The following is a 23,531-nucleotide window of genomic DNA, read 5'->3' as shown; positions in this document are numbered from 1 at the left end:
GGGTTACAACAAGCAGTAAAAAGGCATAAAGTAAAGCAGTAGTTCTTACAATTAAAACTGGAAAAAAAAAAGTTCTTGAATATTTGATCATCATCTCTTTTTAGAAGAAAAAACAGCATCTTATTAAGCCACCTTACACATTTACACACTGCTAAACACAATCCCTAATGTTTAGTGACTCCAGGAAGCCAAAAAACAGGAAAGGTAATTGTTTTAGACAATAAGAATGTCTGAACAATGTTTCTTTGCATTCCTGATTAATTGCAACCTTGTTGAACAGCCCAGAAGGTTTGGAAAATGATACCAGTGCAGACAGAATGTGACTAATATAACCCAGTAGTCACATTCTGCATTTTAAGGGTAAGGGTTAGTTCAACATGAAGCTAACTATATTTTATATGTATTAAAATGAAAAAAGATATACTTTTATTACATTGTTTTTCACCTCCAGAACCACTGGCTTGCAGTGTAGCACTGACAAGGATCACCACCAACAAAGCTGAGCATGCATCGTATACATACTGCTGCAGAACCTTACCTGCAGATCCGCTCCCTGCAGCCTACAGTCCATATACTTTTCCCACGCATATGACAGATCGGTCTGCTGTAGATGAGCCATGGCTTCCAGGTTCTCCAGGCGCTTCCCCGAGAAAGTCAGGGATTTATAGCAATCCTTTCTTAACCCCCGGGAGGCTGGAAGTGCCCCGGAAAGAGACCCAAAGGTTCTCCTGAGTCTTTCATTGCAGATTCATGATTCACTGCGCCGCTTCGCCGCTTTTAAAGTGGAGCTCCTGGATGGAAATGCATGATGTTGAAGGGTATTAAAGCCAAAGAAATAACAAAATATAAGTCGTCTAAGTCACTTGTTCTTAGAAAACGGCTTGCAGATGAACTAACACTTTATTACAGTGCGCTTTGCCCTGACTTGAACCCGAAAAACGTCGGTCTGACGATCCAGTCGCAGCGTAACATAACCAAAACAAAACGGGCTCAAGCTAGCTAACGAGGTACTTCACAGAACTAGCATCAAGCTAGTGGCAATTCCATACTAAGCAATTTCCGCTGGGGAGTTTCCTTCAAAATAAAAGCTTTTACGGCTCACTGAACTACAAATCAATTGAGAAAAAAAATTATACAACTTTAGTTTTGCTTTGTATTGATTCTTTGGGTAATTCGTAAAACGCATCATATGAATGTGAAACTGTGCCACGAAGTAAGCAATTTCACTTTTAAATTTTTTATCTTTACGGTTTTGTTTTTTATTTAGTTGTTTTTAGAATCATTTGTTCTAGAGTTGTAAAATTGGGAATGTATCAGCATCAAAGTGATACACATAATAAAAAAGTGAATAAAGAAAGAAAACTAAACAGAATAATTAATACAGTATTGCATTTATAGATAGCTCCACTGTTTTATGTGTAATTTTGCTATAAAACAAAATAAGTATTCAATGAAAATATTTTGAATAGAATACTAAAAAGGTTTATTTAGAGGGTTTTTATAAATACGTTTTATATGGATTTCATTCAAATTTCATACTGTAATAAATTAAGCAATTTTATAACAGTGTTGCAAAACTTAGAGGATCCAGTCTGATTAAAGTTTATGGATTTGTTTAATAAAGCCAACACTAGGAAAATTTTATATACACAATCTAAAGTCTTATTAGACGATATAATAATATTTTTCTCCAATCTAAAAGTGTTTATTTTCTCAGATAAGGGAGCTATTACTAGAAAACGTCTTGCTTGATATTTTATTTTGAAATTCCTTTCCTTCCGTGAGCTTAATATTGTGGCTACCTTAGCCGTAATGGACACACACACACACACACGGTACTGAAAACTATAACGAAAATACCAACCGATTTTTATACATCAACCGCAGAAGCAATACATTTATTACTTATAAAACAATTTCCTAAATAAGTCCATACATTTCAGATTTGGAACTCTGTCGCAAACAGTCACATTAGCTATTTTATTGGTTATTGCACCGCTCCGATCTGTGTGTTTTGTCAACTGTCAGAACTGTGTCAAAGAGAAATAAACGCATCCTAAATTGGGTCAAAAAAATAATTATATTATACGGTCTAGCTAAGGCGACACACCCCTTACATTTGCAGAACAAATATGAAGAATGCATCTTTGAACGTACCTTGGTTTGCAGTGACTAAAAAGCAGTTAGACTTCGTCCAGCACTGATCAGGCTCTGGGCGATTTCGCCCTCAACATTGACTGGAAGGCACCACCGACCTCTGTCTTCGATTGCTAACAACAGAGGCGTCGAGAATCAATATTTAAAGGAAGTCATTCACGAAAGCACATCTACACGTTCATTTAGTAGTCAATTTTTTATCAGCATATGAAATGTTAAACAAAGAAAGAAAAATACACAAAACGTAATTAAAACAAAACGTAAGATTCTTGTTATAAAAACCAAGTGGTGAGAAAAAGAGAAATTACTACAGTAATTTGATACGCATAAACTAAGCTGTTTCGAACAGAAAATCCAGAATAATCCAAAACTATAATTTGTTTAGATTACGTTGCTTAAACAAATGAAGCTAGTTTCCTTGCAGGTAAGTCTGAGGGAGAAACTAATACAATTATAATCCTTTCTCGTGATATGGGTCCGTTCTTGCTTCCGATTGGACGTCACACAAACCGTTTCCCAATCAATGAAAGGCCCAGAGAGCTGTGGTGCGTTCAAAGAACTTCTGTACATTATCCAATCAATCGCGTTGAGATGGCGTTTTCGATGTTTAAAAGAGAGAAGCTGTTCGAAATTTTCTTAGGCAAATCTAAATAATATTTATTAAGGGAAAAGAAAATTTGGTACTCTCTGCGATGTTTAACATACTATCACACAAAAGATGAAAAAATTACTCATGATTCATGTCTTTTGCCGTTTAAACTGAGCTGTTTGGCAATAACTTGGCAACCCTGGCCTATTGTTAAAATTTTAGCTACCAAACATGTTGTGTCGCATTCCAGGTATTTAAAGTATACCGTAGCCAACACAAATGATAAAGTTACTGTTTTTAGTACAACCTCATTAGATGTGGAAAACCACAGCCTTCCCTTTTGTGGTCAATGAGAGTAATTTCCTGTGTGCTTAAACAGCAGTATATCTGCATACTGGTTACTTGTTTAATATGTGGGCACAGTCATGACAGAAAATTAAGATGCTCCATTAAAAATCCTATTTTATTCATAGAAATAAAGATAAGAGCAGAGAGTTAATCCGTGAAGTGAGGGCAAAACATTCACAGACCATGACACTTCCAACCCCATGGTTCACAGTTAGTCTAATGCTGAGTTTTGTTTATCTGGAATAATGTCCAAGAACATTATTCCAGAAGTTCTGGTTGTTGTCTACCATCTTTCTGGTGAACTTTAGTCTTGGCCTTCATGTTTCTCTTAGATAGCAAAAGTTTTCTCCCTGTACATCCCCTAGTCAGTTAAACTTGTGGAGAATTTTTCTAATAGTGAATTGTTCTTCTATAACCCTTGCCAGAGTTGATGCACACTTCCTCTTCTTTCTAGAGTTTAGCAAACTTAGCATGTTTTGCATTGGTGGTGGTAAGACAAAATTAGTTACTTCCTTGCATGCCTTTCAAACTAGTTTACATGTAGATTAATGGTTGTGATGCAAAGATCCTTTTTGCAGTTCCAGTGATATTTGGAAATGTTTTTGCCTCCTCCTCACTCCTCTTGGAGTCCAGCTAAATATCTGTCATTGTCCTGTCTGGTGGCTACGGGTGGCTAGTGGTAAAGAAAAATGGCTCCCTGTGCCACGTCATATTTCTACTCCTGGGAAACAGAAAGTAGACAGATTAAATGTTCCTAGAAACTCTAATAAAATCAGAGATATTTTACAAATCAAAATAAAAAATAAACCTCTTTGGTTACATTTATTTTATAAGGACTTGCTGGAAGTACCAACAACTGTGCCTTTATTATTGTTGAAAACATTTTATTCTTAATGCTATTCTTGTTTCTTCTCTGAAAACAAAAGCAAAGGTTAATTTTTCTAAAATTTTCAGGGGGAGATATTGCTTTTGCAATACACACATTATACACATTAATAACGGTGAAGCAATATTGGGTTGAATAAACTAATGTTTTGTTGTGTATTTTTTAATATGTCTGTAATTATCTTCTGAGCTGAATAGCTAATTTTATTTTACGTGAATAAAGATGTAAGTTTAGACTTCTTTCTGCTCCTTTTTATTCGTGATTTCTTTTAGTTGTTACATGACCTATTCATACTTGTTATTGAGTGAATGACATGAAAAATAAAATGAAATAATAAAAGTAAAGTTAAATTACTCTGTTGTGTCATTTGATGATATGGTGAAGTCATTTTCAAAAATAAAGGGCAGCAGATCGTCCCCAATTCACACAAAATAACAGATTAAACATGTGTAGTGATTACAGCCAGGTTGGAAATTGAATACTTATAGGGCCATCCTGCAATTTTATTTACAAACATTTTTTTTAAATTATTTATCACATATAGTTCTCCAAATCCCCGTAGAACCGCAAAGATGCTTTAGCATTTCAATTCAACCATCTGCCACATGATGGCAACGTTGCTTTGCTTATGATAAAAACGCAAGAGCCTCAGAGTGGTAGAAAAACATTTATTTATTTATTAGCTGGCCGGTATGTAACGTGATTCTACCAGCTTCACAGAGATGTTTATCCAATCAAGTCAACAATGAGACCATAAAAGCTAATAAGCTTTTAGTCGGACATGACACAGTGTAACACCACTGACACCAGATGCTGCTGCAATAAACTTCACATTAAATTATGGATCCCTTGAGCTTTATTCTCAGTTTATGTGCACTCAGGAAATAATTAAACATGACAGTGTATTTTTATGTACAGGACCTATTATGGATGAGAGTTTAGTGAATAGAAATGTTAAAAAGTTGACTTTTACTCCAATTTTTTCAAAAGATTTCGCAACACCGAGTGGCCCGAACATCTGAAAACGGTCGACTCGCTGAGGATTTCAGTACTCTCTCTCCACGCAGCCCACGCTCGCTCCGCTGTCGGGACACTTGCAGGAGCGGCCCCTCGGCGTCGCTAAACAGAGGTGAGTGCAGCCGCCGTTGTTCACAGAACAGTAGTTTTGACCTGTTGAAGGAGAGCAAACATTTGAGGACACTTATTTAAAGTAAGAAGCCTGAACAGCACAGAGCAGCAGGAAACAGCCTCTTTACATATATGAAACACATCCAAGGGAAACACATAGCAAACTCCAGATGTTGGAGGCCCACTCCCTTCGCTGCACATTCCCTCAGTTTGGTCCAGCCTTTATCTAGAGGGGAGGATGAAGTCTGGTGCTTCGCTTTACCATGACTCATTCCTCCAAATAAAAAACATCGAGCTGCAAATTCCTGCTGTTACTTTAAGCTCGTTATGCATGCTAGCAATATTTCCTACCAGTTGCAACGTCTTACAGTTTGTTTTCTAATTGCAACCTCACCTTCGACATTAGCAAAAGTTTTGTGCACATTTGTAATGGAAACACAGATACTGATTAACTCAATTTACTAATTAGGTCACTGATTTTACAAAGAGGCATCAAAGTAATGGGGGTGTAACAGAAATGCAAGTCCAGATCTGATTTTTATTGTCAAATAAATGGAAAAAATCCAATATTTTTCTTCCACTTCACAATTAGGTTTTACTTTAGCTTCGTTTCCATTGACAATATAGCTGCATAATGTGACATTACGAAAATAAATTTGCTTCATAAAAACTATTGTTTTTCGCTAAATATTTTTTACCACTAGGATGTTTTTTTTTTTTTTTTGGACGACAGAAAAAAAAGTTGACTACGCAAAAAAACAGTAAAAAAAACAATCACACAACACAAAACAAACAACATCAACCACCACAAGATGCCACCAATGAAAAAAACCAAGAAGATGACAATGACAGGAAGTAGTGGGGAGATGATGGTGCTGCATGTATTTTTATTGTTTTTAATGATTTATCAAATGAACAAACTTATGTGATTTTAATTCCTTTCCTTATTTAATGGAAACACTGCAATTGTGATATTGTGTATTTTTTCAATATAAGTGGAATATTGACAAAATTTTGCACACTTTTATAATGAAAACACAGCGTCCGTCGTGGTCTATCACATAAGATTAGGAGTGCATCGATTGCAGTTTCCTGGCCATTCACCGATTACCAATATTTTAAAAAGCCTAACCCGCCAATTCTGATTTTGTCCAATACCTTGTTTTTTTTTGTCTGAAAAGTTGCTCATTATAGCAAGAAAATTGCTGAGTTGGTAACAGTGCTAATTATTGTTAATAGTAAACATGCAGACATGATCTGGTGGGCCAGTCTGTCAGTCAAACGTTTCTCATGGGAGACCAGAAGAGGAAAATAGTTGTTTTTATCTTTGCCGAGGTATATAAGTTCGATTTCACATGTAAAAATCAGCCGATCACCAAGGAAATCAGCACCGATAAATTGGCTGGCTGATAAATCGGTGCACCTACCCATACATAAGAACATGAGTCGCAATGTGACAAAGTGTTAAAAAGACGCAGTTTGCAACATTTTGAATAATATAAAGGCATTCATTTGTCACATCCATTGGAGAAACGTTGCACTTTTTAAACTGGTTTACTACCTGGAAGACACTGGGCATAGGCCGTGGTGATCCCGTAGAGGTTGGCCCGTTTCTGTGGCTGGAACTCATCCGACTCCTTTCCAGCGTATTGGTCCACTTCAACAACGGCATCCCTGTTGTAAACACAATCAGCACGAGAGATTTCAGCAATGTGGGAAGGTCTCGGCCTGTGGGATCTTCCCAGCGTCTCCTGTTTAGTGTATAAAGTCTGTCAAGGATGAGTAAGAGTTTGGTTTGACTTCAGAGCCATAGTTTGTTGCAGACTGTCTGAAGTGCCCGCCTCCCCCCACAAACACCTCTCAACCTTCTTGTGTAAGGTCCTGCAGAGATCACAGAGAGGCCCCTGGTAGGTCAGATGCCTGAGCTGAGAAATTGCAAGCAGCTGTCACATTTTAGGATTCCTCCTTACTCCTCGCTCGAAGCAACTTACCCTCCAACCCCCGCTCTCTTAGTTGCAACATAAATTCAGCTAAACAGAATCTGAGCTTGGGAAAGCATGAAGAAACAAACTCCAAACCTTTGCCAATCAGTGTAGTAGAGGTTCTTCCCAAAGGCTGTAATTCCAAATGGGTACTGGAGTCCTTCCAGGACCGTGCTGCGCTGAGCCTGGCCAGGATTCATGCACTCCATTTTATGTGTGCCTGCAGGCGAGAGGATGGTGCACAGGACTCATCCCAGAGCAGACATCAAAGTGAAGGTTAGTCATCCGTCTGAAGCCTACCTGCGTCTGCCCAGCACAGCAGGGAGCTCTGGGAGTCGTACGTCAAGGCATTCGGCAGGCCCAGCTCGCTCTGGACCAGCAGTCTCCTGTTGGATCCATCCATGTAGGACGTTTCAATCTTCGGAGCTTCACGATTCCAGTCAGCCCAGTACAAATTCCTGTTGTCAGGAGATAAACAGTACACAACATTTCCAATTAAATCAAATAAAACACATAGATTGTGTGTTTACTAAGCAATAAACAGAGAGGTGATTAATTTATACCAGAGTTGTGTAGTAATTGGTTACATTTACTTGAGTAAAACCTTGGAAAACATTTACTTTTAAGAGTAATATTTTACTATATACTGTAGTTTTTACTTTTACTTGAGCGATTTTATTACTTTTCAGAGAAACTTCACTGAATGAAGAACAAGCTTGTTTTAACTAAAAATTCACCAGACACAGATCTGCAGTTTTTGTTAAAGTTTCATAAACTGATTAGGAAAAATCAGTTTATGATTTTGGTTTAACATGATTCTGTTATTTTTAAATAATGTTATTTACAGTGATGTTTTTAGTTTTGTTCCTTAAAATACCAACATTTCCACACAACTTTCTTTATATCTTTTCCATCTGATGATGTAATTTAAAAATATTACATGATTTATGTTCTGATTAGTTACTCAGTACTTGAGTAGCATTTTTACCAAATACTTTTTTACCTTTGAGTAATTTCTTAGTGTTACTCTTGCTTGAGTACAATTTTTGAGTAACCTACCCATTTCTGGTTCATATAAATCCAAGCTTTTAGTTCAGAAAAAGGCACAAAATCAGTAATATTCATATTCTGAGACATTTGTTTTAAAAGAATCTGCAAAGTGTCAACTATTTGTAGTCAGATTGATTTACTTTTTCCTGTGATAAAATTTGCTCCTGATGTTTTGCTGGCTTGTTTGTGGCAAGCCAGTAAAACATCAATTTTCAACTTTTTTTGTTTGTTTAAAAAAAAAAAAAAAAGGTGAAAATTGGTGAAACTGAGTCTTCTGTTTACCCCTGAAGTCAAAACTTGGATCTCAGACCAACTTACTCACAACTCAACAATGTTCCAGCAGCAACTCGTAAAACTTGTGAGATTTGCTAATTGAATAAAGTCGAGGCTTTTTATAAGGCGACATAAAAACAATGGAAGCAGGACAAAGTGCTGAACAAGTCAACAATAGTTAATAAATTCATAAAACATAAAACAAAAAGAGACAAAAAGTGTGACATACAGAATCTATCCATAAATTAAAAGATACCTTAGTGCACTGTTCATTAAGATGTGCCAATGTTGCGTTCAGTGATCCTGCTAACAACTATTGATTTCATTTTTCCAATGATTATTGAGAAGGGTAATAATATTTCATCTCTGTTTTCAGCAACACTGATTATTGATTCACACATGATTCAAGCTATTGCATAGATACAGATTTGTTGCATTCCTCACATGGTATTATGAAGAGCGTGTTTATTGCGTGTATTTAGTTTAGCACTCAAATATAGAGATTTTAGGTGTAATTAATGACAAAGGTGGAAAATTATTTCTTTCAATGGTATCTAGTGTTATTTGGTCATTACAGATTTACAGTGATGTGTCCCTTCTGGACTTGGAAGTCTGAATTTCCAGCGTGGAAAGTTAATGTTTGAAAACTTGAACAATCATGTCAGATGATCAATCTGACATGAAAATCCAAACTCTGCATGTATATAAAATCTCTTGACAGCTGTTAATTTGTCCTTATGACAGTTTATAGTTCATAAAATCTGTGTCCGCAACAGAAGAGACGCTAACAAGTCATTTTTTCAAGTCCAGGGTTTCCCCCAGTGTAATATAAGTCTGGTGGGCCACCAGGCTTTACTTGTGCCCCCACCAGGCTTAGCATTGTTTATTTATTTTAGTTTTTTTTAATCATTGCCTTTTTTAAGACTTTATAGTCGGTGTTTAGGTATTAATCTTCCAGTCTTCCAATAACGCATAACTATCAAGTGATATGCTCAAATTTTCTGTCAACTTTAAAAATTCTTTTAACTCAAAAACATGGCTGGATGAATGACAGCCCTAGCGCCCCAAGCTCCAGGCTTAACAAGTTTTCTAGGGGAAACCCTGAAGTCTCAGGTCTTTAAAGCACAAGTCCAAGACGATTTTGAAGTTTTTTATTTTTGCAACTTAAGTGAAATTTTAGTCGGAGTCTCAAACTCTGAGTCAAAGTCCTTTGTAGTTTTTGGAGATTATCATGTTTCCACAGTGTTTGGAGTAGTCAGGCCTATTTTGAGCAAATTAACTAGATTTTAAACATGTTTCTGAAACATCACTAACTCTTATTTCGCTATTTAGTGGAACTTTATAAGAGCCTCTTATTTTTAGACCTTAAGCTCTGCCTTAAATTGGTCTTCCCCAAAAATAAGAAACTGTTATGGTATCTTAGTTTTTATGTGGGGTTTTGTTTTGTGCACCGTTTGAAATTAGTGTTTTTTTTGTTTGTTTTTTTTTTTTACTTCTTTAGATGGTTAAAAATTTCACAGTCCTAAATTATGTGAAAACGGTGGTGTGAATTCACTGTTATATTAGTTAAAAATTTAATAAATACATTTTTAGCACATTCAAGAGGCTGGTGTTTAGCTTGTAATTTCTAGAAAAATATCTGGAAGATAATAAGCTTTTTATTTTAAGAATTACACACCCGTTGATGGGGTCAGTGACGATAGCTCGGGGGTTTACGAGATCTGTGTCAATGAGGACTCGACGCTGAGTCCCGTCCAGAGACGCCACCTCAATGCGATCGGCTATGGAGTCGGTCCAGAACATCGTTCGACCCATGTGGTCAACGGCAATCCCTTCAGGGCTGCTCAAATCTGCAAGAATACATGAGTTTACTTTATTTCAAAGCAGTCTCTTAATGTGTTAAAGCATAAGGAAGTAGAAATACCTGATGTGATGATAGCAGTGGGTTCTCCTCCATTGATGCTAGCCTTGCTAATCGAAGGAGATGAAATTTCTGTCCAGTAAATCATCTTCTCCATGCAGTCGTAGGCCACTCCGATGACTACCTTCCCCTGCAGAAGGGTCAACAAACATTTTTAAGAGTGTTTGTTCTGAGAGTCGTGGAGCAGATGTGCGTCTAGACACAAACAATTTGAGTCAAAAATCCAGTGTGGGCCTCTGAGCCAAACTTCAGGCCAGCTGGTTGAAAACATCTCAAACTGATGTTAGTCATTAGAGCGGGGGCCGCCATGTGACTCCAATAAAAACGTAAGCCCTAAATACAAGGAGCAGATGGGAGTCTGACAGAAAGAAAGCAAAGTCCCAAGAATCAGTGGCTGTAGCAAGAAATAATTCCTGTTCTGTTGGGTAACCTAAACGTTTTAAACGTCTTGACTGTTTAGAACTGGATCTTAGACTTACGAGGGAACATTCTATGGAAGAAACTTACAGGAAGATGGAGGACAGCCTTGGCATCTTGCTTTTGCATATTGTAAGCTTCCAATGGGATGTGATCTATTCTGCCACTCTGGGCAAACAGGAGGTGTGTCCCTGGGGGCAAAACCACATCAGGTCGAGGCCGGGGTCCGACAGGTGGAGCCACAGTGCCATGAGGGAGACCTGAGGAAGTAAAAAAAAAAATTAGGAGCTAAATCAATGGACCTTAATCAAACGCTAAGGCTGATGGTCTAGTAGATTCAGTTTGATTGGGGACCAAAGTTGCAACATTTGTTACATTTTCAGCTGCTGTGGTTCTCTTTCACAATGGACTGAGTCAAATGAACCACACCAATTGAAAAACCTATTCCCCCAATCGCCTGTGGTGGCGCTGCACCAAGAACTACTGAAGGAAACAACATAAAAACCTCAGAAGAAGACCAATACAACTTCTTTCTTCTCTAAACAGAAATGGAGTAGTGTCAGATTTTAGGACTTCTCTCTTGTCTTTGGTAAAAAAAAAAAAACATCATGAGACATTTCCAACGAGCCATTGAGACTCACACGTTTGTTTTGGTTGTATTTACCCAGAATGCCGTGCACTATCGTCCACTTTCTGTTTTTGGCGCGGTCTCCTGTCCGCTTGGCACTCACATATGCATTCGAACCGCACCAGAATTCACCTAGGTTAAGCTAAGACCTAGGTTTTTAGGCAGACCAAAGTTAGCTTTTTTGGTCTGAACCAAGCTTTCTAGGCAAACGGACCAGAGTTCGATTAAAGCGCAGTAAACAGAGTTGGTGTGAATGCACCCTTCACAGCTGTTTGGGGAGCAGCCATTTACTTACAGTAAGGTTGGCTGCCATCGTCTGTGCGAGTCCCAGGGATCTCTTGTCCATTTCGATCCACACACCAGCACTGCCCAGTGCTAGTGAAGCACTGAACGGGCCGATAATCGCCATTTTCGTCGCACTCAGGGATGAACTGTCCGACAGGGCGAGGTCCACGTGGATTGAAGCTGGTCTGACCTAGAAGGCGGTCTCTGATGTCCTCGCATTGGGTTTTGGTCCGCTCTGAATAAAAAATTTAAAAAAATAACACCTCCAAGTAGCAACAGAGCACTTCTGAAAAACTCCCCTTTCTGCCAGAAGTATAAAATAACTTCAATAAAACTGCTACTATAGAATAGATATAAATTAGGGGTGACCACAGTGCTGTTCTTAAATAATATATTTTACGTATAAAACAAGTGTTTTTCTTTTTTTAGGCATGTCTTCTTTTTTGTTTTCATTTAATTGCCATTGTAAGGCTGCAAACCTCCAGTGACTTTTCAAAATCAAAACCAGTAACTAAAATGGGCTAAACACAGATAAGGGTTTTCAAGGACACTTCTTATTTTTGTTGCTGGGAATAAACTAAAATTAATTTCTTGACCAACAAGTTAGGAAAATGTACAACTTTGAGACATTTTTTCAGACCTTTTAAATTGTAATTTTAATTTGTTGCTGAGCAGGAAAAAAGAAAAGAATTCACAATAACATTATTTAGCATTTTTTGCTTAAAAATGGTAATAATCTGTGGCTCTTGAGTGCTCACAACTTGGTGAATTTAGTAAAAAGTTTGGACACCTCTGGTGTAAATCATAGACTCACCTGAGGAGCAGTAGAAGCCGTCTCCGCTGTAACCAGGCCTGCACTGGCAGATAAATGAGCCCTGTGTGTTTGTGCACAGCGCGTTCTGATGGCACCTGCTCTGCTGGCACTCGTCTATGTCTTCAGGAAAAAGACGAGAGGGTGAGTGAGGAAAAAGGAGCAGCATAACTCATAGAGCAAACTTCAGAATGATGGTTTTTGACAGTTTAACTCAGTTCAACCCAACTCTGTGGGCTTTCAAGCGGTTCTGAACTGCATGCAGCACAATATGAGGGTCCTATTGTTTTGCTACATTGACATAATATTGTACTGATTCACATGCAGCATGTGAAATAGAGAAGACCTTCATTGGAAAATGTGTTGTCTGAGTGTAACAAGGTTTACAGGCTTATCTATACACAAAACGTCACAGCGAGGTCACTATTCTGCAAAGTCAAGGGTTTTTCTCCCATATTTATAGTTTCCAAAGCCTCTTAGAAATAAATTAGGTTTTTTAACTGAGGACATCTCAAATTCAACTGAATCTATTATAACATTTTCAATTAAACTACAATTCTGTCTTATGCCGCTTTATAATCTCAATTTCCTGCAAATCAAAGGTGTTTAGAAATTTGGATCGTAGACGCACAACGTTCCCAGTAATTTAACTACTTCCAAAAAGCTAACACTGTCTCCTCTCCCCTACCCCGGCACGACCTCCCGCCTCCTGCGAACCCTGGGAGGCAGGTGCAGATGTAAGAGGAACCTCCATTGTAGCTGCACTGCGCTCGCTCAGGGATGTCACAGTTATGTGTTCCTTCCTCACAGTGGTTCACTGGTCGATCAACCTCTGTGGAAGGAAAGAAATAAAAAAAGGAGCTTGTGAATGATATTAACTTCAAAACCCTGTTGAGGAGATTCAGCTCAACATGCTGCATGTACTTTCATTTGGATCTTTCTGCCCATCATTACCTAGCAACCCCAGCAGAATTCTGCCGTCACCTAGCAACTCGAGCTGAACTCAGTTTTTTTTTTCCTTCTACATTTCTTACATTAGCTGACTTTTTTTTTTTTTTTTACATTTCCTGTCACTTCTATGCTGATGACATTCAGCCTTGAGCTAAATAGTTCATCCTAGTCTATGCCTTAGTCACAACTGATGGGTATCTTTTCAGTAATTATTTTTCATTAAGACTGAGACAATGACAATAGCTCCACCCAAAGTCCCTGCTTTCCTTTACTGAACAACAAAATCCAGAATTAGAAATAGCGTTAGCCCTCATTTGGCTTTCATTTCGATTCATTTAATTTAGGGAACATTTATAAATTGTGTCATATCCTCTCCTATACCAAGTCAGAGAAAATTATTGTAGCATCCTTGCTATCGTATTTAGATAATTACAAGATCCTATTGAATTTACCACATAGTAAATAATCTTTCAAGTTATTGAAAATGCTTCTGCCAGAATACTTTACTTCATGTTTATATCTGAAACAAACACTAAGTGATGTTTATGGTATTTTCTTTGAAAGTAAAGAGACTAGGTCACTCACCGATGCATGTCCGTCCATCAATACCGAACTGATACCCTTCATCACACTCGCAGCGAAAAGTCCCAGGCTGATTGTTGCAGATTGAGTTAGGTCCACAGATCTGAGGATTTTCTCTGCACTCATCGATGTCTGGCAAAGACAACAGGCTCTTATCACTTCCTAATTATTCCCAGGAAAACTTGACTTCTGAAATCTGCATTTATGAAATCTGTCTGTTTTCCTGTCAGATGTTGCATGATCAAAGAGAAAAGCTTGATAAGATTTGGTCATTTTCTCAAGATAGCATCTGTCTGAAAAACTTCCTTCCTCTCTCTACTGTGTGTTCTTCCTGTTTGCTCTTTCATGTAAAAGACTTTTGGTTGTATGGAGGAAATCATGACCACACTGGACATGTCAAAGGGGATTCAAGACACTGGACAGCCCTGTTAAGTGGCACAATTGTCCCGTCCCACCGGAGGGAAGTTTGAGTTACATTAGTAGTGGATCTGGAAGAGATATCTGAAGTGAGTGATTCACAGCGGCTTGCAAAACCATCATATGAACTTTTTCTATATTTGGTCACGTTACGATTATGAAATTTAAGAGAGTTATTAGGTTCTGTTTACATTTTATGATGTATTTTATTCTGAAGTTTCTGTTTTAATCTGAAAAAGTGGCCTTAGATTTATTTTTCTTCCTTTAAAATATGGTAAAATAGCTAGTTGATTACTGTAAATTGCAGATTGTTAACAATGAAAATATTAACACAGCGGTAGACAAGAAAATTAAAGGCAAAAGTAAGACATTTTAGTAACTGGACCTGATTTGAGGGGAACAAAAGTAAAAGAGGAAAACCATTTATCATTTTCCTTCCCTTTTAGATGTATATCCTACTTTGTGTAGATATAATGCATAAAAAACACATAACAAAAGAATTGCAGCGATTATGCTGGTATATTTTATTAAGACCAGTCTTACCATAACAGGTACGCCCATCACCATTAAATCCTGAGGCACACTGGCACGAGAACTCATTTCCTTGACTGGGTCGGCAAATGGCATTGGTGTCACAGCCGTGTCTCCCAGTAAAACATGGGTTCTCTTCTGGTTCCCCCCCTGAAAATTACAAATTGTAAGACAATTTAATTGGAAAAGAACAACAACAAAGCTAAATCTTTTGTGGAAAACTCTTTTATGCAGACTCTTTATGCCGTTACCATTGACATCTCCAATCTTGTTGCTCATGGCCAAACGGAGGAGCTGGTTTGGAGCGTCATACAGAGCGAACACCTGATCCACGCTCAGCAGCTGCGTTGGCTTCATGTCCCTCAAAACCTCGCCGTGCTGGCAGCCCTGGAAGGAAATGGTCTGACGCCACTGAAACCTCCTGTTTTCACTGGTTCCTTCGGGGAAAATCAGCTTATAGTTCTGAGTGGAGGATGAGGTGATCACTGAAACGTAAAATACCCTGATAAGTAAATACTAGAAAGACGTCCTGAAGGTTCAGACTGTGTGTCTTACGGTTGCTGTTGTACTGGTAGATTTCTGTGTAAGGCTCAGACTGAATGGAAGTGCCTGGAGGAACCTCAGGGACCTGGCCGTTCAGGGTGGTGGTCACCACCAGGTGGTCCTGTTCGTCCGTCCCTTTAAACTCCTGCCTGATGGTTAGCTTCTCGTTCCCAGGTAGAAAGGTCACTTCAGCCTGTCGGGCGAACTCTCCCCCTACAGAAAACAGTGAAATTTAAGACCCTGATCATGGAAACATTGTAATTCAGCTGGTAAGTGAGTAAAGCTATAACGCAATCGCAAATGTTCATCCTTATCCTAGTTTCATGGCATTAAATTCTCATTTATAGTTACTTTGAAAAAGTAACTTGATTACTGTTTACTCCTTGAAAATGTAACAGATTAGGTGTGAAAAGATCAATCTCCTCCACCTCCTCCATGCGCTACTGAAGAAATGCATCACTTCCCACCAAAATCAACCAATCAGAGCCAGGAGGAGGGTCTTAGCGCTGTCAATCAATCTCATGTACTTCTTGCTAAATGTGCTAATGGCAGAGAAACGACTTATTGTTACAGAAAACTATTTATGAACTGAACAGGCTATGCTAGCCATTAGGTATGATTGACAGCACTAAGACCTGCCTCCTGGCTCTGATTGGTCCTAGTAAGCACTGATAGTACTGGGAGAAGGCAGAGGAGCTTCACAGATTATCTGACTCATCTTGTGCTCTTATGACATAGTGACAGTTTCAACATACATACTGCAGCTTTAATCTGATTACCAGATTGAACATAGCAACACGTTGTAAAAAGGAGTCTTAGAGTAACGCAATGTCAGAACTGACTTCACTGCTCACCAATAAGGCTGAAGCCGTTCTTAAATCCAGGCTGCTCAAGAGCAAACGCCCAGCCGATCACACCACTGATGGCCGACAACGGCATCAACGATGGCCCCAGAGCATCAGGAATGTCGCTGATGGCAACATAGGATCGGCCGTCGTTCACCACCACGTACGAGTGGAGGTCCTTGCTGCTGAACTCCACTGGAGACTGAGAGTTTCCAACAAACACCCTCCCATTGACTTTACCGTTCATCCTTTGTGGCTTTCCTGTAAAAATAAATAGTTTATTGCTGGAATGTTCTCACTGTTATTATGTTTTATAATTTCAGAAGTAAAAGCGTACCCTCAGCCACACACTGCAGTCCATTTCCATAGTAGCCGGGTCTGCAGTGACAGCAGAATCCACTGGCATAATCTCTGCAGTCTGCAAACTGGGAGCATTTATTTCTGTTGTTGGCACATGTCCCAAGGTTGTATGAAAACACTGAGAATGAAGAATACAAAGTTAAGATTTCTCAGATAAATGCTAATAGTTTAATCAAATTATTTTTTCATTAGAAAAGGTGTATATTTGATATACACAGGGTTGTATATTTGAAATTCTGCTGTTTTAATAGACAAACAATGAACACTATTTTACTGGAATTTTATTTGATAAATTAAACATCATTGTAAAGTGGAAGGAAAATTACATCTGTGTTTCAATTAAAGAAATATAAATCTGATTAAAGTTGGTGTGCAAATGTTATTACTTGAGTATCCTAAATAATAAACAGCAAAAAAATAAATGAGTGAGTCAGTAATTTAATCTCAGGCTTGTTATGGCACATCGCTCTGACACCATCATACAGAATTTGAATAAGGTAAAGGTGAAACGATGCCACTTTAGAAGTTCTGAGTATCACATATTTACACAAAAAGAAGGGTTTTTAATATCTTAAATGCAAAATGTAAGTATTTTAGTATAGCTGTGCTTAATTACTGCTCAATGGCCTGTTACAGAGTCTGTACTCCAGTTTATTCAAACGCTAAATTAGTTGACAATTATCTCAACAATGGATTAATCACAATTAATCATTTCAACTTTTCTCCTCGATTTATTTTCGAGCTCTGGCAATTTACTACTTCCATAGATAAAGCACATAAATATGAAGTTCTGTAGTTGTAATGTTACAAAATTAAAATAAAATGAACTGTTTTTTTCTGTTTTTCTGCTCAGACTCACCATCTACGTTTATCTCTGGGTCATCGACCACAACTACTTCGGGGTTCTGTGGCTGATGTGGTTGGTATGGCAGAGGAAGGATTTCAAGGACCTCAATCTGTTCAGCGTCTGGATCAATGGGAGCGTATTTCTGCTGTCCGCCGTGCTCTAAAACTGGCAGCGGGGCCTCCGGCGGCAGATCGGTGACTTCCCCAGGAGCAATGTTGGAAAAATGGGGAGACGTTCCGATCTCGTAAACCCATACACCCCGCATGCCAGAGTTTGTCTCCCTGTGAGAGAGGACGATATAAGTGAGTCTGCAAGATGGACATGGCAGTGAAACAGTGATTTGTTGGGACAGACTCTTACTCCGCCAATGCCCTGACAGAAGTCTCGTCATCTGTGCTGGTGCGGTAATATTGTCCCTGTGAGGAAAACAGGAATCCTTGGACCAAACCTTGGCTGAAGCCAGAATGCATGATCACATCGCTGCCTCCTATTGGTGTGGATAAAAACTGAACTCCATCTCTGGCATAGAGGAGAATCGCATATGAGGCAGTCTCCAGGGAGGCAAGAACCAGCTGGAAGGTGTTTCTCTAAGCAAAAGAAAATGCCAGAAACGGTGTTAATGTTTCGCTCCACCAAAGCCTGGTGAAAAATAGGCCCTTGACGATTGAGAAAGGATTGCTAACTGGAAACGTGGACTCTTTTGAGTTTTTATTTTACCCAATCGCTAACTTTTGGCAATGAGCCAATATAATGCTATGAAGCTTACCAGAAATTTGAGGCCCTTTAAACAACCAACCTGCACTGCTAAAAGAGTATCCGAACAAGATGGCTGCTAATGTTAATTCAATATTTGGAGGCATAGCCAACATGGACTGAACGGCTCCGTTCACTTCCTCTGCTGCCATTACTAAAACTACAGGCAGACTGCAATTCTAAAACAACGCAGAAAATCACAACTTGTCCTCCTTCTGTTTGCTGATTGGCCCAGTAAAAATCTACTGGAGACAATCAAAGTCAAGGGGAGAAAACCCAGACTGCCCTAGAAGTGAGTTTTTTTTTTTTAGCATAGTTGCACAGGAAGGTAATGTCCAGGCTTGGAGGTGTGGACTCCACTGAGGTTTTAAATTTTAAATATTTGATGCTCACCTTCTTCTCGATGCCATCTCCTCTGGTTTGGGGTTCATGAGCGGCGACGTCCACCCAGGTGATCACCACAGCAGCTGTGGGATTGACCTCATCGTCTTTCGGGAAGGCCCTGTTGATGTGCTCAGCCGCCCGACGCAGAACATCCGGACTGGAGTCCTGACGGAAGAAAACTCTCCCCAAGCCATCGCTTGTGTCCAGATCCCCCTGCAGAGCTGCGATCATGCCAAACTTGGGAGGCATTTTACCGAGGTATGTCGACTCGCGTGTTGGTTCTGCCGTGGCGACAAAACCGTTGGTGTTGATCTGAAATTAAAAGAACAAAATGGCGGCTTGGATATGAAGAAAAATATGAGTGACAGGTTCCTATTGACACAACAGAAATAGACTAATTTTATCTTTGAGCTCTTTTTTTAGATATATTTTTGAGCTCTTGTCATTTTTAATCTACTTAAAAAAATTAAAAACGGTTTTTAACACATTAGTTCTGTCAGAATTTTGAATAATAAGAATCCTGTCCTAATCCCACCATGTAGCCAATTGTGTTTTGCCATCTAGGTGAAGGATTAATTTGGCTTTAATTTGTTATATCAATCAATAAATCAAGTTTATTTGTATAGCACATGTATTCAACAAGGCAGTTTAAAGTGCTTTATATAATAAAAAACACAACAATGAAAAGTCATTAAAACTTCATACTGTTGCTAATTTAAGAAACCAGTAACAAACATTACATTTTGTGGAGTACCATCATCAAAATGATCTATAAATACCATATATGTTGGTCAATGTTATGGTTTTTGTGATAATATTTGTGTTGTAGTTTCCTTGTTTTGTATTTGTTTGTTTTGATTGTATTTGTGTAGTCAAACCTTTTTAACCTTGTTTGCATAAACTTTAATTTGTCTTGCTAAAAACAAACACTCATTATCCAGGGACAACAGATGTAAAATAGCCTTTTGGCTAAATCTGGTGCATTTACAAAAATGTTAATTAATGTGCTTTGTCCCAGTCAAATAAATTAGAGTTTTCCACACTCTTTAGACCTTTTCCATCCAAAGAGTCATATTTGGCCCCGCTACTACAAAATAAAACTCACCTAGAGCCCCCAAAAAACCTCTGTTTTTATATATGTACAACATAAAATGTTTTATTCTGAAAGCTAACACAATTAAATTAAATGTAATTATATTGTCAGATTATAAAAGAAAAAAGCAATTTTATAGAATGAGATGAGCCGTTTTTAAAAATATGAGAAATGAAGAAAGATGGATAGCATAGTTTGATGGTAGTGAGTTTTAAAACCCTGTTGTAGACATTAAAAGCAGATTTTGCTTAAGAACTTATGGAAAACCCACAAAATTACAATTCAATGTTGCATTTTGGCTTTGCAAGAGCCACAGTGCATTACTCTAATGATTCAAAAGAGCTATCCTTCTGAATCACTAGAAGGATGAACAAACAACCCATTTAACACAGTGTTTACACACTTACTGGTTTAATGGGAGCACATGTGAAGGCTTAAAAACAGTAAGATTATGTCAAAAAATCCTTCCTGACAAAAAGAGAACAAGAAAACTCTTCAATGGACAGGCTGTGCTGTTTCCTGTCCCCTGAAAAACAGCCCCAGAGAGCATAAAGATTGCACACTAATCGTCATTACAGAAACTTCCTGCCAAACTGGGAAAACAATCAGCGATTGTCATCTCACAGATGTGGAGCAGAGAGAGCGAGAGGAAAAGAGAGATCTTTATAGATAGCTGTCAACATATGTTAAACCTTGATAAAATGCAAATTACTCTAATAAGGAGATGATAAAACCCCTCGACCCGATTACAACAGACAATTTTGTTTAACCATGTCTGCACTGAAACCGCTGGGAAACAGTTAACTCCCACAGGGCACAGACAGTTCAGAGCAGACTGTGTCATAAATGAAAAACAGAGCTCTTTAAAGGCTAGCTGCTGCTGGGAGCCAAGGCTGCGGTGACCAATGCAGCCGGGAGTCATCCTAAAATAAAAATAAATAAATCAGCTTCAAGATAATGCGTAAACCACAGCTTTTTGACTGTGCATGTTTAATTAAGGTTAGCTACACCGCTAAATATGAAAATTACAGTGAAAACTTCTAAATGGTAAGAAAATTAAAGCAGCAAAAAAAATTATATAACAGATATAGCTGCTCAGGGTTTCCCCCAGTGTATTATAAGCCTGGCGGGCCACCAGGCTTTACTTGTGCCCCACCAGGCTAAGCACTGCTTGTTTGAGTTTTTTTTTTTTTATGTTTGCATTTTTAAAGCTTTGTAGTTGGTGTTCAGGTGTTAATCTTCCAATCTTTCAATAACACATAATTATCAAGTGATATTTTCAAATTTGCTGTCAACTTTAAACATTTTTTAATTCAAAAACACGGTGGGCCGCTGGGCGTCCCAACCACCAGGCTCAGCAAGTTTTCTGGGGGAAACCTTGTAGCTGATCACTAATTCACACAAATTCCTCAAACTATTATGGTCAGCAGGGGAAAGTCATATTATAAGTAATTAATAGTATGATAATGGTTAATCTACTGTTTTTGTAGCTTTAATTTGCTTGAATTGGTTACCCAAAACATACCTTAATTTACACAGAGACAGGATGTTAAGATGTTACACACCAAACATACCAACAAATATTGAGAGTTTTTGCAACTTCTTGAACAATAATGAGATGGTCAACAATGAGATGGTCACCACCAAACCCGAACATCTGTCTCTGGAAGAAGGATCTCTAACCATTAGACTCAGGTCAAGCAGATTAAAAGATAATTATACCAAGTAGTTAGAAAATGTCTATAAATTTCTGACTTTGAAAGATGTTTGAGAGAAATTTTAAAAATATACTTTATTTTTTGGTAATTTAGCAAAATATTAAATATCAGAATAAAAAAGTTGATATGTACATCTGTATATAAGCTGTATGTTAACATCTGGTTTCAGCTGTAATTCTATGGGTATTACATTTTACATGCTTTTGTCCGTTTTGGCGCCTCGCTGCGCAGCACAATTAAAACAGATGTTTTACACATCAGATTCAGAGAGGCTGCTTGTTCGACTCATTTCCTTTTACAAGTAACTGGAGAAAAGAAAGTTAAAGGAAAGTTTTGAATAGAATCAGTTCAAGAACACATTTTTGACATACCAATGTTTTATGCAACGTGAACTGATCACTGGATCTTTTTGGGGGGTTGGATAACAAACTGTGATTCTTGCCCCTTATGTAAACAGTAACATGATAAGCTCCAGAGAAGCGGATTCCACCAGTCAGAGAAGGCGCAATGAAAAGTAAATTGATGTGTCTAAATGTTTACGGTCGACAGAAAAAGCACAAATGACCGGGAAAAGAATGTTAAACTTCCAGGAATTGCTAAAGGATGTGACTTCTGTCCGCGTTGGATTATGCGCAATTACGCAAAAAAAGAGAGAAAGACTGTCGGTCTGTGTTGACTTCTAATCTCATGTCTGAATAAGTTGTAGCGTGAGGAATTACTGGTTTACTTACAAAAATGCTGTCGAAAGTGCCATCATAAAAAAACACGGAGTTGCTGAGTGAGAGGCGGTGGGTCTGGTCATTCCCTGAGTCTAGTGACTGATCTCCTGCGCTGGGACCGAAGGCGAAAAACTCTAATCGTCTAACGCTCTGGACCGATGCCATTAATCCGACAAAACTCGCCCAAAGGAGCCATCCTGGCTTTACCCAACTCATCGTTCCAGTTTCTGAAGCAGCAGAGCGGCCAGTCCTGAAGTTTTAAGTAGGACTAATGAACTGTTCAGTCCTAAGGAGTGGGCGGAGAGCTGAGCAGCGCGTCAAACTCAGAGAACAGCTTTGGTTTAGTTTTCTGTTCAGGATGCTCCTAATAACAAGCTGCTTTTGGAGCCAAGTTGAGATTCAGGCGCATCTTACTGAATTAGGACATCGCAGCAAAATTTATTTTTATATATGTAAGTGTAAGTCATGTTTTTCACCGATTCATCCCACGCAGTGTGATATTCAGAAGAAACAGATGTTCTAGATTAGGTTTTATCTTAAATATTCTCAAGAGCCGGTTGTGTCGGAATCTATTCATAAAACCCATTAAACTTTAAAATGCAGTTGTCTTTGCATTATTGATAATCTTTTCACATTGATCAGTTCCACTAGGATTTTGCGATTGTTTTTGTATTTATTTATTTATTTATTTCAATCAAAATCACAGATTTATTACGCCAATTTAGAAATATTTGCAAGAAATTTACCAATATTTGCGCGTATGCATGACAGTAAATTTGATTAAGTATGGTTGAGGCAGCTGTATCGTAAAAGTACGAAATAGTGCCAACTACAGGTGGAAGTTAGTATAACTGAAGCCAGGCATTAGCGGGACAAATGTAGGGATCTGTTGATCTGTTTGCGTGAATATTTGCGATCTCTGGATCGCGGAAAACCGGCGGGTCAGATCTATGTAATTTGGACCACATAAAAAGCTGTGCCAGGCCAGAATTTATCCAAATTCTGACTCAGGTTTTAAGAAAAATAATTCAAAGGAAAAACCACAAAAGCACCTAAAGGTCAGACATTTGATGATATAGTAGATCAAACTCAAAAAGTATCAATATTGATATTGGTTTCTGCAATACTGGCCCTCTCTTTACTTGGTATTGAATTTATACCAAAATAATCAGTACTGCACATCTCTACTAAAAACAATATAACAGCTGGATTTCTTCATGGTGTTTATATTTCTTTATTTAATTGTTGAACATCTTATTCTTAGTATTTGGAAATGATACAAAGCAATAAACAAGTTTTAACTTCTTACCTGA

At 38.2% G+C, this 23,531-nt stretch overlaps 2 protein-coding genes across 6 annotated transcripts in view; both read right to left on the bottom strand.

The window, feature by feature from the left end:
- lyst (lysosomal trafficking regulator) overlaps positions 1-2,224 on the bottom strand; it is a 76,866-nt gene extending 74,642 nt beyond the window's left edge. For 4 of the 5 annotated variants that reach the window (XM_016671142.1, XM_016671145.1, XM_016671144.1 and 1 more), the window contains exon 1: positions 539-1,020. In XM_016671142.1, coding sequence (XP_016526628.1) covers positions 539-619 — 81 coding nt within the window. In that variant the 5' untranslated portion in view covers positions 620-1,020. Of the gene's footprint in view, positions 1-538; positions 1,021-2,157 lie in introns of those variants that run through there. The other variant, XM_007551502.2, reaches the window with a different exon arrangement.
- A 2,409-nt stretch (positions 2,225-4,633) lies between these two features.
- Positions 4,634-22,512, bottom strand: nid1a (nidogen 1a). Its single transcript, XM_007551501.2, has 20 exons — positions 22,231-22,512; positions 18,698-19,000; positions 17,912-18,138; positions 17,564-17,832; positions 16,682-16,822; positions 16,354-16,605; positions 15,512-15,712; positions 15,208-15,441; positions 14,969-15,106; positions 14,012-14,140; positions 13,164-13,307; positions 12,479-12,598; positions 11,675-11,899; positions 10,842-11,011; positions 10,338-10,464; positions 10,092-10,263; positions 7,391-7,548; positions 7,187-7,310; positions 6,670-6,782; positions 4,634-5,150 (listed from the first exon to the last, which is right to left on the bottom strand). The coding sequence occupies exons 1-20, from the start codon at positions 22,432-22,434 to the stop codon at positions 5,026-5,028; spliced, it is 3,576 nt and encodes a 1,191-aa protein (XP_007551563.1). The 5' UTR covers positions 22,435-22,512; the 3' UTR covers positions 4,634-5,025.
- Positions 22,513-23,531: the final 1,019 nt, after the last annotated feature.

The sequence above is a fragment of the Poecilia formosa genome, unplaced genomic scaffold, assembly GCF_000485575.1.
Source record: "Poecilia formosa unplaced genomic scaffold, Poecilia_formosa-5.1.2 Scaffold42, whole genome shotgun sequence".
Taxonomy (NCBI): domain Eukaryota; kingdom Metazoa; phylum Chordata; class Actinopteri; order Cyprinodontiformes; family Poeciliidae; genus Poecilia; species Poecilia formosa.
The sequence above is the reverse complement of the archived record's forward strand: the minus strand, read 5'-3'. Positions and strand labels throughout refer to the sequence as shown.

Bases quoted from the DNA above. Each gene is read 5' to 3' on its own strand.
- nid1a (XM_007551501.2), bottom strand. From the start codon at position 22,434: ATGAGTTGGGTAAAGCCAGGATGGCTCCTTTGGGCGAGTTTTGTCGGA. The intron at 11,900-12,478 runs GTGAGTCTATGA...TTTTTTATTCAG, and splicing joins CGGCTTCTACTGCTCCTCAG to AGCGGACCAAAACCCAATGC. The intron at 11,012-11,674 runs GTAAGTAAATGG...TTACTTCCTCAG, and splicing joins CGATGGCAGCCAACCTTACT to GTCTCCCTCATGGCACTGTG.